This window comes from Hemibagrus wyckioides, linkage group LG01 (genome assembly GCF_019097595.1).
Source record: "Hemibagrus wyckioides isolate EC202008001 linkage group LG01, SWU_Hwy_1.0, whole genome shotgun sequence".
NCBI classification, from domain to species: Eukaryota; Metazoa; Chordata; class Actinopteri; order Siluriformes; family Bagridae; genus Hemibagrus; species Hemibagrus wyckioides.
This window is the reverse complement of record NC_080710.1, coordinates 32,443,742-32,458,279: the sequence shown is the minus strand read 5'-3', so window position 1 is coordinate 32,458,279 and position 14,538 is coordinate 32,443,742. Positions and strand designations below refer to the sequence as shown.

General features: G+C 39.8%; 1 protein-coding gene across 2 annotated transcripts in view; it reads right to left on the bottom strand.

Annotated features, from left to right (window-relative positions):
* Nucleotides 1-4,568: 4,568 nt before the first annotated feature.
* olfm3a (olfactomedin 3a) overlaps nucleotides 4,569-14,538 on the bottom strand; it is a 47,203-nt gene continuing 37,233 nt past the window's right edge. For both annotated transcript variants that reach the window (XM_058399011.1, XM_058399019.1), the window contains 2 exons: nucleotides 8,798-8,904; nucleotides 4,569-7,038 (listed from right to left, as the gene is read on the bottom strand). In XM_058399011.1, the coding sequence (XP_058254994.1) occupies nucleotides 6,361-7,038; nucleotides 8,798-8,904 (785 nt within the window). In that variant the 3' untranslated portion in view covers nucleotides 4,569-6,360. The remainder of the gene's footprint in view (nucleotides 7,039-8,797; nucleotides 8,905-14,538) is intronic.

Here is a 14,538-nt window from a genome sequence, read left to right as displayed (position 1 = left end):
ACATGCTAGTTTTTTTAACACCTTTATCTTCTGATTTCTTTTATCCGTACTCATTAGGCTATGTTTTCTTTCCTTTTTACACAATCCAGCTTGTGGTGACTTCTTGCTGGCGCTAATCTTCAAGTCTAAGACATGCTAATTTGTGTTTTTCAGATTTTTTTTCTAGGTCTGCAGTTTATTACAGACAGGACAAGCATTAATACACATCGCTAACACCCTCAGTTCAGTGGTCCCTGTGAAAAGAGATAAAATGAACCCCTACCCTCATTATCACCCCATGTAACTGTACCTGAACAACTAATCTGAATATAATCATGGCTACAAGTACACAATTAGTAAACTGCATGATGTTTTATTTGCGTAATCCACCAAAGAATCCTGCCATTTTAAAAATGGTGCTCAGACGGCAACTTGAGCCGATCTCATGGATCTCATTAACACAAAACTCCAAATATTGACAAAACTAGCAACAATTAAACATATCCAGTGACTTAATCTAGCATTAAAACATGTTATCTGCAGATAGTGAGCAAAATCCTGACTTACCCTGCTATATTTAGCTGTTGTTAGCGAGAGTGGGAGGCAGTTAGGCAGTTCTATGATGGACATGACGTCATTCAAACATAAAACCCAATGTATTATTTTAAAACAAAAATGCAGTCTACCCAGGATATTACAGGGATATGAATAGTGACATAGACAGAGAAACAAAAATAAAATGGCAATAGATATGATCTTTTCCTGTGAGAAATGGCTTAAAGTTTGCTGGAATGGTCACAAAACACTACATTTATATTTTGCAGGTCCAAGGCTTGACCACTCTCTATATATTTTTCCAGTTATATAACTTAGGATCATTGTAACATTCATATCATATTTCATAAACATGTCAACAAAGAATGAAGAAAGAATCGTCTTCGCACTGACTGAGCAAGCTAGTGGGATTTCTTGAGGCAGTTTTGCAGAGTAAGGAGGTGTGTGTTTGTCTCATTTCTGCCATTACAGTGGAACCTCAGCATAGGAATTTAATGAGTTCTTAAGGCGAAAATTTGAACTGTGAAATGAATTTCCCATCAGAAATAATGTAAATGCAGATAATCCGTTCCAGCCCCCCCAAAATATGAGCAATATTCCCAATATGAAGTGTATGTAAACTGTATGGCTGCTTACAAAGAACTGACCCAAGCCAAGCATTTCATGTCAAGGCTCCTCACAGGAAGTCATGCCACCAAGCTTGGGCTAAAAATAGAACAGACCACCCACACCACCAATCTGTCAACAAAAACACCCCAAAAATCACCTAGCTTTTGAACGCATGCTGAAGGTAACGTTGGTATCATGGGGTGACTCTTTCACTACAGCTTTCTCTGACTGAAAACAAATTCGTAAACTCACTTCGATTGGCTTTCCACTGACGCTAACAAGTTTTGAACGCCTCCCGGGCGTACGCGCAACTTTCGGTTCGGTTTGTTCGTATGCCAAAATGCTTCATATGTTGAAGCAAATTTCTTGCAAAATTTCAATTCTTAAGGTGAAAATTCATAAGGGAGGGCATTCCTATGCTGAGGTTCCACTGTACATCCAACTTCGAATGCTTGGCTTGGGTCAGTTCTTTGTAAGCATCCAAACAGTCTACATACGCTTCGTATTGTTAATATTGCTAATAATATTTTTGGGCGGCTGGAACGGATTATCTGCATTTATGTTATTTCTTATAGGAAAATTCATTTCTTGATACAAATTATCACCTTAAGAACTCACCTCCAGAACCGATTTAATTTGAATGCTGAGGCCCCACTGTACTTAAAACAATATAAGCTTTGGTAAATCAATCAAATCCACATGGGATTGCAACCCCTAGAGCTAGTTACCCCTGGATGAACCTGTCTCCATGTTTTATTCAGTTTTATGTGCAGGTGTTTATTTAAAACCACAAAGCAGTCCAGCAGACGAGAACAAAACCTCAAATGATGAAACCAGGTGATCTCCAAACAGATGATCTTCACAACTTCTACAGAAGATAGGAAACAGGATCATAAAGAACATCACCAGAGCTCAAATTTTAGGAACCAGGAAGTAGAAATGCTACAAGGAAAAAACGTTATAGATTTTCATTGTATTTTTTTTCTTCTGAATATATATATATATATATATATATATATATATATATATATATATATATATATTTGCTTAATAACGTTGTTTTTCCATCATGGAGTAAGTTTAAAAAAAATGTAAAGCCTGTATCTAAACTTTTTCCCATTACTTTCAGTCCAGAACACATCACTTCCTGTCTGGCTACAGGAAGATCTCATGTTAGATAGCCACTACAGAGAAGTTTATAAAGATCTGTCTAGAAAGTATCTTTTCTACAATCCTGTAAGCACCACATGACATTTTAGAGTAGAAGAATGCTCTGATAATGTAAAAAAAAAATTAAAATAAAAGAAATAAAAACACATTTCTGATTAAATGCAGTTTTTGGCTTTATTTTCATCTTGGGCTTGCTATAAGCAGAGTAAGATATCATGTGTAAAGAAGATTAATAATTATTTTTTTATTTTGTTATAAACAGTTTTCATGTAAAGAGGGGGCATGGAGCACTGGAGCTGGATGAACATCTTTCTGTTTAGAAGGAAACGAAATGAAAGAAATATTTTCTAAAACCTGCTTAGACAGTGATGTCACAGAGTGTGTGGTTAGTAATAGAGTTAGTAGTAGAGTGTGAGTGAAGACTGAGATCAAATGATTTAAAATATTGAGTTTATACTTGCTTGTCATGCTGGTAAAGGCTCGCTGATTCTGCTGAACATCTCATGCCAGATTCCTGTCGCTTTCCTCTTCTCTTCTCTTCTCTTCTCTTCTCTTCTCTTCTCTTCTCTTCTCTTCTCTTCTCTTCAGATGTTGGAGAGTGGATATTTGTTCATTCATACATTCTACAAGAGCATTAGTGAGATCAGACTCTGATGACAGGATGTTGATCAGACTCCAGTTCCAGTTACAAAGGTGTTCAGTGGGGTTGAGTCAGAGTCAGGGCTCAGTGAAGGACACTCCAGTTCTTCCAGTGCAACCTTCATCTCCACACCATGTCTTCATGGATCTCTGGAGCTTTGTTCACAGGGACATCGTCATGCTGGTACAGGGTTTGTGAAATGTTAAAGCTTACAGAGATGTTCAGTCCTACTGTGTGCTTCAGACTTCGTGGGAACATTTTCTGGAAGGTTTGATGGTCAGGGGTGCACATACTTTTGTCTTTATAGTATATATTAGTTCCATTAAATATGTAAAATATTTAAATCTGTTAATTTTGTTTTTGAATGGGTGAAACCTTTCACTCAAGTTCTTGTTTAAAGTCAACCCTTTCAGTTCACTCCACCTGATTATGTAGGCTGTTACACAGAAACACGTTAAGGGTTTTATTATAAATTTCTGCTTTGTGATTAAAAAAAAATCAGCTGGTTAAAAATATTGATATCTCTGCATGTACATCTGTTCATTTTTCTGTGAGCACAATCAATATTCCGGTGTGAAAATATGGAGCATGACCTGGTGTTGTCTAGCAGTGGGAAAATAAATGGAATGCACTTTTTCAGACACAGCAAACAGCAAACAAACAATGGCAACTATCAATACTCCGAGGGAAAGAAACGGTGGAGAGCTCACGGCTGCTTTCCTCCCTTTCCTTCACCATGGGGTTTTATTGCTGTCTGCGGAATTGAAAATGAGAGCCAGGAGTGCTGTTTGATTTGTTCTCTGCTTCCACTATTTCCTACTAACTGCTTCTGAAGCAGCTGTCATGTCACTGCAGGAAAGAGAAAACTCACAGATTTGTCTGCGAAAGTAGCAGTTAGGAAACCAATCAGGACGGCTAGACGACGTTTTTTATACATGTCTGAAAATATAGCTCAGTATTACCGAGTGAACCCTTGACCTAGCGTGATTGCTTGATTGGATTTGTTAGACGGTCCTTCGGCTCGTCTTGAGATGATGGTGCGGGTGTGGTCACGAAACAATCGAATATGATTGGTGGAAAAAATGTTGAAGAATCATCTAACTGACTATAAAATATATAACAAATGTGGACAAGTGTGTGTGTGTGTGTGTTAGGGTCATTAGTATGTGATAGCACAGGTGTGCTGGAGGCATAAAGGAACTCCCAGAGGTGCTGCCATTTTCTCTCGCTGAACTGCTGGGCAGCATTTAAATTCCCTTTGTGCTGGCAGACAGAGGATCTTGACACCGACATGAGAGGAAGAAATTGCAGCTAAGGGACTCCAATCATCGCTGCTCCTCTGCCTTTCATGTTGATTGAAATTGCAGAAGAGCTGCACTCAAAGTCATCAAAGGAAACGCGTGACAATTTCTGATTTCAGAGAGCTGGCCTGTCACAGGACAAAAAAATAGTCCTTATTTTATAACCTTCATTGTTTCCACTTTATCCTTCACACACACACACACACACTTCTTTACACCCCTGACCACTCCGAAGTGAGTAAGAGTGTGTAGAGTGGAACCATCTGCACTGGGTGTTAAGTGTATTTCATATAATTAATGAATTCTGACATGAAGAAGGTTCACATTCAGTTCATATTTAGAAGAAGGTCATGAGGCTTTATACAAATGAACACAATCAGCTTCTTGCCAAATAGGACTGAACTGGTTATTAAAAATGTATTCCACGAGACATTTTTTTAACACAGACAATAATAAATTCCACTGAACAAAAAAGGTCAACATTCATGCAGGAAACCTAAAAAGTTTTCAGAAACTGCATAAAAGAAATGGTGGTAAGGCATGATCATCAGCATAGACATCTGAAAGAATTCAACACCATTCACTTCATTCCTTCTTCCATTCAGTAAAACCATTCTTGTCCATTAATTCACCAGAACATTACTTCTTTTTGTTATTCCATTTGTCTCTTATTCAAATTTCATTTGTCTCTTGTCAAATGAGGTCCATTTATCATTCTGTTTATCACATTGTATCCTCCTGCTCCATTTTCTTTTCTTCAGATTCAATGATAAGGTGGTTGAAGATGAACTGGTGGCTCGCAAATAATAATAAAAGCAGATTGTACCCACTAAGCTCCTCTTCCTCCTCACCTTTACCACTCGGTTTGGTTAATGGAGGCTACTGTTCCTTGTGAACAGGAACATCATGCTGCAGTGGCCTGACTCCTCCAGGGGTTTAGAAATCATGTGTATGAATCGTCTAGTTTACATGATGTGGTAAAGTGTGGCAGCAAAGACGACATGTTCTGTTGCGCTAAATCAGGGGTGTTCAACTTACCTTTTAATTCTAATCCATCATCTACTACTTCACTAATTAAACCAGAGAGAGTAAATAAAATAAAGAAATATCTGTGAAATCGCTCTGGGTTCTGAGCTGATGTCCCTCAGCTTGTAGCTAGTCTCTGCTTAACAGAGCTGCCTTCAGCTAAATCATTTGCAAGTGATTGGTCACTACTTAATTAGTTTCTTTTTTTTCAGTTCTGCTGCATCTGTATCTGGACCATGGTCAGCAGGTTGATGACCCCTGATCTAGCTGAACAAAAAAGTCAGTCTTCAGTTTTGTGAAGGGAATGTGGTGGAGGAGTAACGTTGACCATGACTCGGTCAACCTTGCTGTTTGTTGTTACTCCTCCATCTTGTTAAAAAAAATTTGTCTTTATGAGTGTGGTTTTTCACATGTTCTCTTTGTTTCCTTCAGGTTCTCTCAGTTCCTCCCTCCTCAGCTTGGCTGACTTGCCCCTACCTATAAATGCATGTCCACCCAGGGTGTTTTCCTGCCTTACACTTAGTCTTTCTGCATGGGCTCTGGAGCAGCTGTGACTAGAATAGAGTGCTTGCTAAGACTGAGAACTTTCTCAGTTTTGATGATGTGGCAGAATGAGAAAACGGTGTCCGCATATCCACTTCACTCGTCAAGAATAGTGCTGATTTTTGCTGATGTGGCTAGTTCTGACATTTAAGACCAGATACCTGTTGTTCCAGGTAAACAAGAAAATCCTGTGATAGCCACTGGACTCTTCTTCCCTGTTTTTAAAATAGTTTTTATATCTTGCACTAGTTTTTTGATACTTGAAAGTTTAAAATTGGCCTTGAGAAAATCACGTCATAGCCACTGACCTCTTCGTCCCGTGTTGAATTTGATAACGTGCTTGCGCGTGATGTTGAAGATGACCTGGTGGATCCTGTTCCGGGAAAACAAGAAGATTTTGTCGTGGCCCTGGAACACCTCCACCCCTCTCTTTGTCTTTTTTATGAATAACATTGTAGAACATGACACTGAAGATGACCACTGTTCCAGGCAAACAGGAAAAAACTTTCACAGCCACAGAGACTTTCTGTTGTGTCTTTATGAGTCGTCTTCAGTTTTGATCACATGGTAGAGCGTAACATTGAAGATAACCTGGTGGCCATTGTTCCAGGCATAGAGCGCTCTCTCGCGAGCATTGTAGTCAAGCATGGAGATGTGGAAGTACGGGTTGTGAAAAGGGATGTCCACATACTCATAGGTGGATGTCTTTGTGTCATAGGAATAGTAGACCTTTGCCCCAGTAAGGTGCGAGTTGGTAACGTAGAGCGTTCCACAGATCATGAACGACTCGCCAGCATTGCGTTTTGAGTACTCCGTGTTCCAGGTGCTAAGAGGCTCCAACGTCTCAGGCTCTAAATGGGAAATCACAACATTGCCTGCATTCTGGTTAGTGGCATAGACAGCCCACAGCCCCATCTCATCAGCCATTAGATCAATGTCTGAGAAGCCTCCCCAGGTGTATGGGTAGACATTGTGGAAGCCGGCGTACTCGAGTGCTCGCTGAGCCAGTACACGGCCAGTCTCAAAGCTGTAACGGACCACGATGTTGCTTTGCTCCTTGTTGTAGTATAGCGATCCATTATACACAACATGATTGGTCCCTGCCCATTTAAATGGCAGGTAGTATGTTCGAGACTCTTGACCTGAGACAAAATCTTCCATAGATTTGTACTCTCGCACCACCTTGCTGTTGGTGTACGTGTCCATGTACCAGACCTGCATGAAAAAGAACAGATTTGTAAATTGTAGTGATGGTACATTACAAGTTAAGGGGTGTGAGTTCAAATACCTGTATTGCAAAATAGCCTCTGAGCAATGCATTGTACCCTCTCAGCTTAATGCTTGAATTGGATTCTTTCCTTGGAAATGGGTTTGTTATAGCACTTGAGCCAGAGCCAGAGAAGCAACTAAAAGGTAACAATGGTAACCTTGAAGGAGCTACATAGCCCCAAAACTCCTCAATCCTGGGATTTATTGCAGAATGTCAAAGCATATGAAATCCTGTTAGGAGTTTGCTAAAAGGTATGGGAAAAGGTTCTCTAGTTTGATTAAAACTGAACTTTTTGTGCTGGACACAGAATGCTGTAGCTGGTAGAAAATACATCATTTACATTTCTGGCATCTGGCAGACTCCCTTATCCAGAGTGACTTACAATTTATCTCATTTTATACAACTGAGCAATAGAGGGTTAGGGCCTTGCTCAGGGGCCCAGCAGTGGCAGCTTGGTGGACCTGGGAATCAAATTCACAACCATCTTATCAGCAGACCAATACCTTAACCACTAAGCTAGCACATCTCCAACATTGCTCATCAACCGGAAAACACTGTGAAGCATGTTACCGTGGTTTGAGAATGGATTTAAAGTCTGATGTTCAATGTGTGGGGAATTTCTCATTATAACCAAACCCTTGTATGCATTTTACTTTAATACCACATGACAAGTCAAGAGACCAGATTTCAACCCTGGGTTTCAACAACTGCAGCCCCTTGCTGCTGTATGTCCAGTACATGCGATAATTTACACTCCTAACTACTTTCTGAATCATTTTGTATTTCCTCCATTTTCTTGCCAATTTTATCTTGCTAATTTCCACCTACTAGCTTACTCTACCTCCCCTATAACAGAACATCTACCAACCGAGTAGGGTTGGGCAAACCTCTGAGATATAGAACACCATCCTCTGCATCTTCTTCTTTCTGCTTATGCTAAATCAACATTCTTTACCTCACCACATACTACATACTGTTGTTGCTGTTCAGGGTCACCACAACAAATCATCTGCATATTTGATTCTTCATACTACATATGATATATCCATCTTCAAGTCCCACATTGTAGCAGGCAATCCATCAAGTACAGGACAAACGTTTTTTAGTTAATTTACATGGTAGTTTGTTGAGAGAAAGAAACAGTTGAAAACTGTTGAAAAAACTGACAATTACTCATTAGCCAAATGTCTTTAATTTCATGGGAAAAAGCCCATTATTCGAACAGCAATGCTCTAACAAAAGCAACGAGCCCAGAACGACCTCAAAAACAGTGACTATATAATTCCACTTGTTTTATTTCATACTGTTAATGTCCTTATTATTATTCTAAAACAGTAGAAAAGAGTAAAAATGAAGACCTTTGATGAGCAAGGGAGTTCAACATTTAGCCGATCGGGTACATGGTGTGTACAGGACAGCTGTCAGGAAGGTAGTGTAATGAAGGCATCATCGAGCTTTTCAAATTAAATGAATTAATTCACCAGAACAACTAATGCATTATTGATTTGTGGATGCTGACATTTAAGCTCTATAAACAGATAGCTCTATTGTATTGTTTGGAAAGATGGAGGGAAGCGAGTGTTTATCTGCCGCATGACCACAATTACCACACCATACAAGAGTCCGTCTTATCGATTTCACCAATTATCTCAGATCCCCATTCTCTAAACCATGAGGGACACAAAAGAAAGAAGTGAGACTCACTCGGTTGTTTCTTGGAGATGTCATTGGGTCGGTCATCCATGCGCCGAACCGCGTGCCTGACGTTTTTATGGTCACGGGTCCTGTGATTTTCATTAATTTGCCGCATGCTGTGAAAGAATGGAACACACCGATAAGATGTAGGCTTCCTAACTAGATTCCTGAAGCCAATTTCATGGCAGCGCTGATAATATGTGTTGCTGTGTTCTGCATATTAAAACAGAAATATGAAACCGCTTTAACCCGGGCACGATTAGCACAGTTATCAATAATGCATTCAAACATCTGTCGGATGTGCTTTGAGCAGTTTCATAGTGCAGGATACACTTTTAGTAAATGTTTATATATAAGTTATTAAGGCTGTTTGGTGGAATGACTATTAATGTGTTTCTGAGATTTATGATCGCTAGTCTAATGAAAGAGCAGTGATCCATGATTGCATTGTCATTTGAGTCACACTGATACATTTACGAAGGGAAATTAAAGGCACACAACCTTCCAACAACCTACACGCATGTTTCAGATGAATAGCTTTCCAAGACCACTCAAACTACACTTTACCTTTAAAATGTAATCAGTTAAATACTTCAAAAGCCTTGCTGTTTTTGTATTGATGTTTAAATCTACACTAATACTCTATTGCCAAAAGTATGTGGGTGTCTGATCTTCTGATCTTCTCCAAAACCTGAACTTCCCAATAGAAAATGTTGCAAAAGATCTAGAATGTTTTGGCATTCTCTATCTTTACTATTTCCCTTCTCTGGAAGTGGCCCAAACCTGTTCCAGCATGATGAAGCCAGCTCCATTAAGACATGGTGTGTTTTGGTTGAAGTGGAGGAAATCAAATGTCCTGCACAGAGCCTGTGGGATGAAATGGAACACCAACTTCACGTCAGGGCTTCTCACCAGACTTCAGTGCCAAACCTCTTGTGTTCTTATGGCTGAATGGGTAAATCCTCACGGCCATACTCCAAAATCTAGTGAAATCCTTGTCAGAAGCGTGAAGGCTGCTGTGGCAGCAAAGGGAGAACAGATCCATATTAATGCCCATGGTTTTGGAATGAGGTGTTCTGTGCTCCACATACTTTTGGCCATATAGTGTATATTCATTCACTCAACCCTGTACTCTGAACACCTGAATTATGTGGAAAAATCCATATCACATGTTCAACAGGAAATTGCATACACATTTCTTGAAGTTTGCAATATAAGACAATAATGAAGGTAAAAATGCTTATGTGTGCATAAACCAGACATATATTTAGAAATATAAATAAATATTTAGCAATTTAGAAATAAAGTGCACAATAAGATTAAATGCTAGCGTGACTGGGTGTGAGCAAGTGCGAGATGGAAAAGTTGAGTTACTGGTCAAGTTTATAAATGTTGAAGGAAGTGAAGGCACGGAGATGGAGAGAGAAAGAATTTATGGCAGCAACACTAAAAGCCCTGTCTCCTACAGTTCTGGGGTGAGAGGAAAAGACAGCAAGCGAGTCTCAGAGGAGCAAGGAAGGCATGCAGGTGTATAAGAAGTATGAGGTAAGATACGTAGGTTGAGCCGAGACCTCTCTTGTCGGAGAGAGAATTCTCTTGTACGGCATATGGAAGAGAAAAGGAAGCCAGTGTAACTTTGAAGTATGGGTGAGATGTGTTCCCACAGCATTTGACAGACCTGACCTTCTAGTCATCAACCCAGAGCCTTAACCACTTGAGCTACCACCACCCCTCACAACCTTCCAATCAGTAGCTCAACACCTTAACCACAAAGCAACCATATACCTGGTTTTGTGTTGGTGATAACCCCAGCAACTGAGTTTATACACACTCAAGCTTGTAGAGCTCCTGCACTGATAGTCCATATAAAACAGTACTGCAGTGGAGCATAGAGATAACAAAAGCATGGATGAGTGTCTGCTGAATAGGAGAAATGGAAGGGTAGAGAATCTAACATGGCACTTAGGCTTTAAACGTGAGCTGAGGTATGGGTAATAAATCCTCAGATAAATAATAAAAGCTCCTTTTATTTCCCTTGGGGATTAGTGGGACATCAGATTTGTTACAGTTTAGGTCTGTCAGACAATCAACTAGTGCAGGTGAAATTAGTGTGTGTGTCTGAGGGGTCGGCATGTATGTAAATCTAAGCATCATCAGGATTGCAATGAAACTGCATCTGATGCTAATGCTGAGGTGAAGCATAGAGTTCAGTCTGAAACTAATGAAACGGCAAGATCAAGTCTTTTGTGTTTGTTATACTCTGGGGACATTTGGGTTTGAGATACAAAAGATGAGTATAAAACAATAGATCTGAATTTCAGCATTCATTTCCTGATAATTTACATATAGACGTGTTAAAAACAGCAACAAAAAAACTTGTACATGTGGCACACTTGCTAGCAGACCACCCAATATTTTGGTGAGCAATATTGGAACGGATAGTCATAAAGTAAATAACATTTAAATCTCTGATACATATTCCTTGCATGCAATAGCTACAGTAAGTTAGTGACCTACTGACACCATATCATTGCATTCTTCTTTTCTGATGCTTTTCAAGGCTTGTAATACAGCTTATATAAGTTTTGTTCTGGAGTTTTCCCCAATCACTTTCCTCTTCAGGAGGTGAAATTCTGCTCATTTGGGTTTGGGTCTGCTGACTAATTTATCTAGTCTTAAACCTTCCGGTTTTTCTAAATAATCTGGATGTATTTCTCTGTAAATTATCATACAGAATGTTTCTGCAAACATCTAAATTCTGTCTGCCTCAACCATCCTGAGCTTCATCATCAATAATGATTAGAGAGTCATGAAGCCATGCAAGCCCACTACCACCACCCTGCTTGACCAGTGATCTCATGAGCTCATCAATCATGACCAGATCTTTTCTTTCTCCACACTTCAGCCTTTCCATCACTTTAGCAGATGTTCATCTTGGTTCCAGAGCTTTTGTAGCTCAGCTCGGTATTTCTTAATGAATAATCTGACTTTCTGATTCCTGCTGAAGTGAGGTGAATCTTGTGATATAGCCTGTATATTTCTGTTCTCTAAGTTAATGGTGGATTATGATACCTTCACTGCTGCCCTGTGGAGGCTGTTTTTGATGTCAAGAAATTATGTTTTTGGGTTTTCCTTCACAGCTTTCTCCATCATTAGTGGCTGTTTTCCTTGGCTGACCTGTTTGATGTCTTTTGCTCAGTATACCAGTGGTTTCTTTCTTTTCAAGCCATTGCAAATTGTTATATTGGCTATATCTGATAGATTTTCCATCTTTTCCCAGCTCCAAAATGACTTGCTTGTCTCCCATAGATAGATTGTTTATCTTTTTAACAATAAATGCAGTCTTTACAGGTGAAACCCAGGGCTCACATCAAAAGTAGACATTCAGAGCCATTAACTGTTTAAACATTCAATCTACACTGGGCAACAAGTAGAATCTGTCACGTATTCACTTGAAAATGGGTGAGATCAAATAGAAGATGCTGTATTCTAAGTTGTTAACACACTGAGATATAAAAATCAATACACAATATTCTAATCTTTTATCTCATCTTTTCATCTGAATCCCAAATGTCTTCAGTTTATAGCAAAAAAATGGCTTTTCAGAGGGGACTGTATTTATGATGAACAGCAAGTAAGACCTGATCCTTGAGGAATACTGTGGGAGATGCAAGTAAAGTTTGAAAGCTTTTCATTAAAATGAACTCAGGTGAGGTCCAGCAGAAGTTTGTTCAGTTCCCCGTGGTACAGTACAATCAGCAGGTCATTTGTCATCTTGAAGATACCAGATTCAGTAGTGTGGTTCTGCCTAAACCCAGACTACAATAGCTCAAAAGGGTCATTAGGGATAAAGAAATCATTAAAGTGAGCTGCTACAGTATGCTGTTTTTAAGAAAGGCAGATTAGAAATTGGTCTGCAGTTATTGAGATCCTCAGGTCAAGTCCAGGCTGTATAGGAACCGATGTAATTGCAAGTTGGTGGGAACGGAGCCTGAAATGAGATATTGGTTAGCCTTGGTTATTAATTGATTGATTTTAATCAGGAGAGTTACATCAGGTCCAGGTGGCAGGTGGTATCTTTAGGTGCGTTAATTAGCTTAGCACCACAACTCTCCTCAATAGCCTTGTGACAGAAGCGGGGGTGAGACAGGATCATTTGTAGGGAAGAAAGATAAACATGTACTTTCTTTTGTCATTAAACATGTCAGACATTTAGCAAAACTATTAGCAGGTCACAACAGATTGTTTAGTGTTCTTCTAGCCTCTAGCCATTGACCACTAGACAATGAATAATAGTCTATCTTAGCATTCTAGTTGGTAACCTGCTGATTTATACAGCAGAGCTCAGAAATAAACCAGAGAGAAGGATGACTGAAGGTCACAGCACATATACTGAGGGAAGCTAGTTGATGTAGGGTAGTTGAGACAATGTTGTTATAATGGATGTCCAGAGCACCTGTGGATGGAGTGGAAAACAGAGCAATTAAAAAAATACTCAACCCACAAGTTGTTTAGGGCTGGTGTTTAAGTTTCTAAAAGTGATATTGTGTTATTTTAGGTGTTTACATGTTAGACAGGGAACAGGAAGGTCAAACAGTGCAGGCTTGTAAAGGGAGACGGCAAAATCTCAGGTTAAGAGGTGTAAAATCTAAAGACTGCAGGAAAATATTAGCTAAAACACAGCTTGCTATATCAACTTATTAAATATTAAAATATTACAGTCGCCTAAAGCAGTACTGCAGGGCTCACAGAACTGAGGAGCGAGGTCTTTAGATAGCTCATTAGCAGTGTGGGGTTTATCCAGATACTGATATTGTGGAGAGAATGCTATTGGGTGGTGGTAGCTCAAGTGAATAAGGCTCTGGGTCGTTGACCAGAAGATCAGGGTTCAAGCCCAAACACCACCAAGCTGCCACTGTTGGGCCCTTGAGCAAGGCCACCCAACCCAAACTGCTCCAGGGGTGCTGCATCATGGCTGGCCCTGCCCTCTAACCCCAATCCCCAAGGATGGGATATGTGAAGATGGAATTTTACTGTGCAGTAATGTACGTGAGTGAAACTTGGCAATAGCCTTTATGTCGTTGAACTAAACCACATTTAGCTAACTAAATGTGATTTAGTTCAACGACATAAAGGCTATTGCCAAGTTTCACTCAGACCCATATACATCAGAAAAAAACGTCTTATTGATCAGTGAGCAGACGGTTAACAAGGCAAACTTGGTGTTTGTTAGGTTAGTTAGGTCAGCATGGAATGTGTCGATGTAACTAGTGTGGGTTTTTATGCACTTGTTTTTATAACCGTGCCATTCTGTTGTACAGTAGACATAAACGATGATGATCCCATTTCCAAAAGGCAAGGGATGCTTCCTGTTTATGATATGTGGGTGCTGTGGACATTTTGAAATGATAATTTGCATACTCTGCTAATCTGAGATTAGCCATGTACGAAAGATTTAGAACCCACTTACCTCAGACAAAACAATAGGAACATCGCAACTACTTAGAAGAAGCCTTTATTAGCGCCACACATATATTACAGCACAGTGGAATTCTTTTCTTCACATATCCCAGCTAAGGAAGCTGGGGTCAGATCACAGGGGCAGCTATGATACAGCACCCCTGTAGCAGAGAGGGTTCAGGATGGTCAATTGCCCAGCAGTGGCAGCTTGGCAGTGCTGAGGATTGAACCCTAATCTTCCAATGAATGACCCAGAGCCTTAAACACTTTAGTTATCATTGCCCCCAATG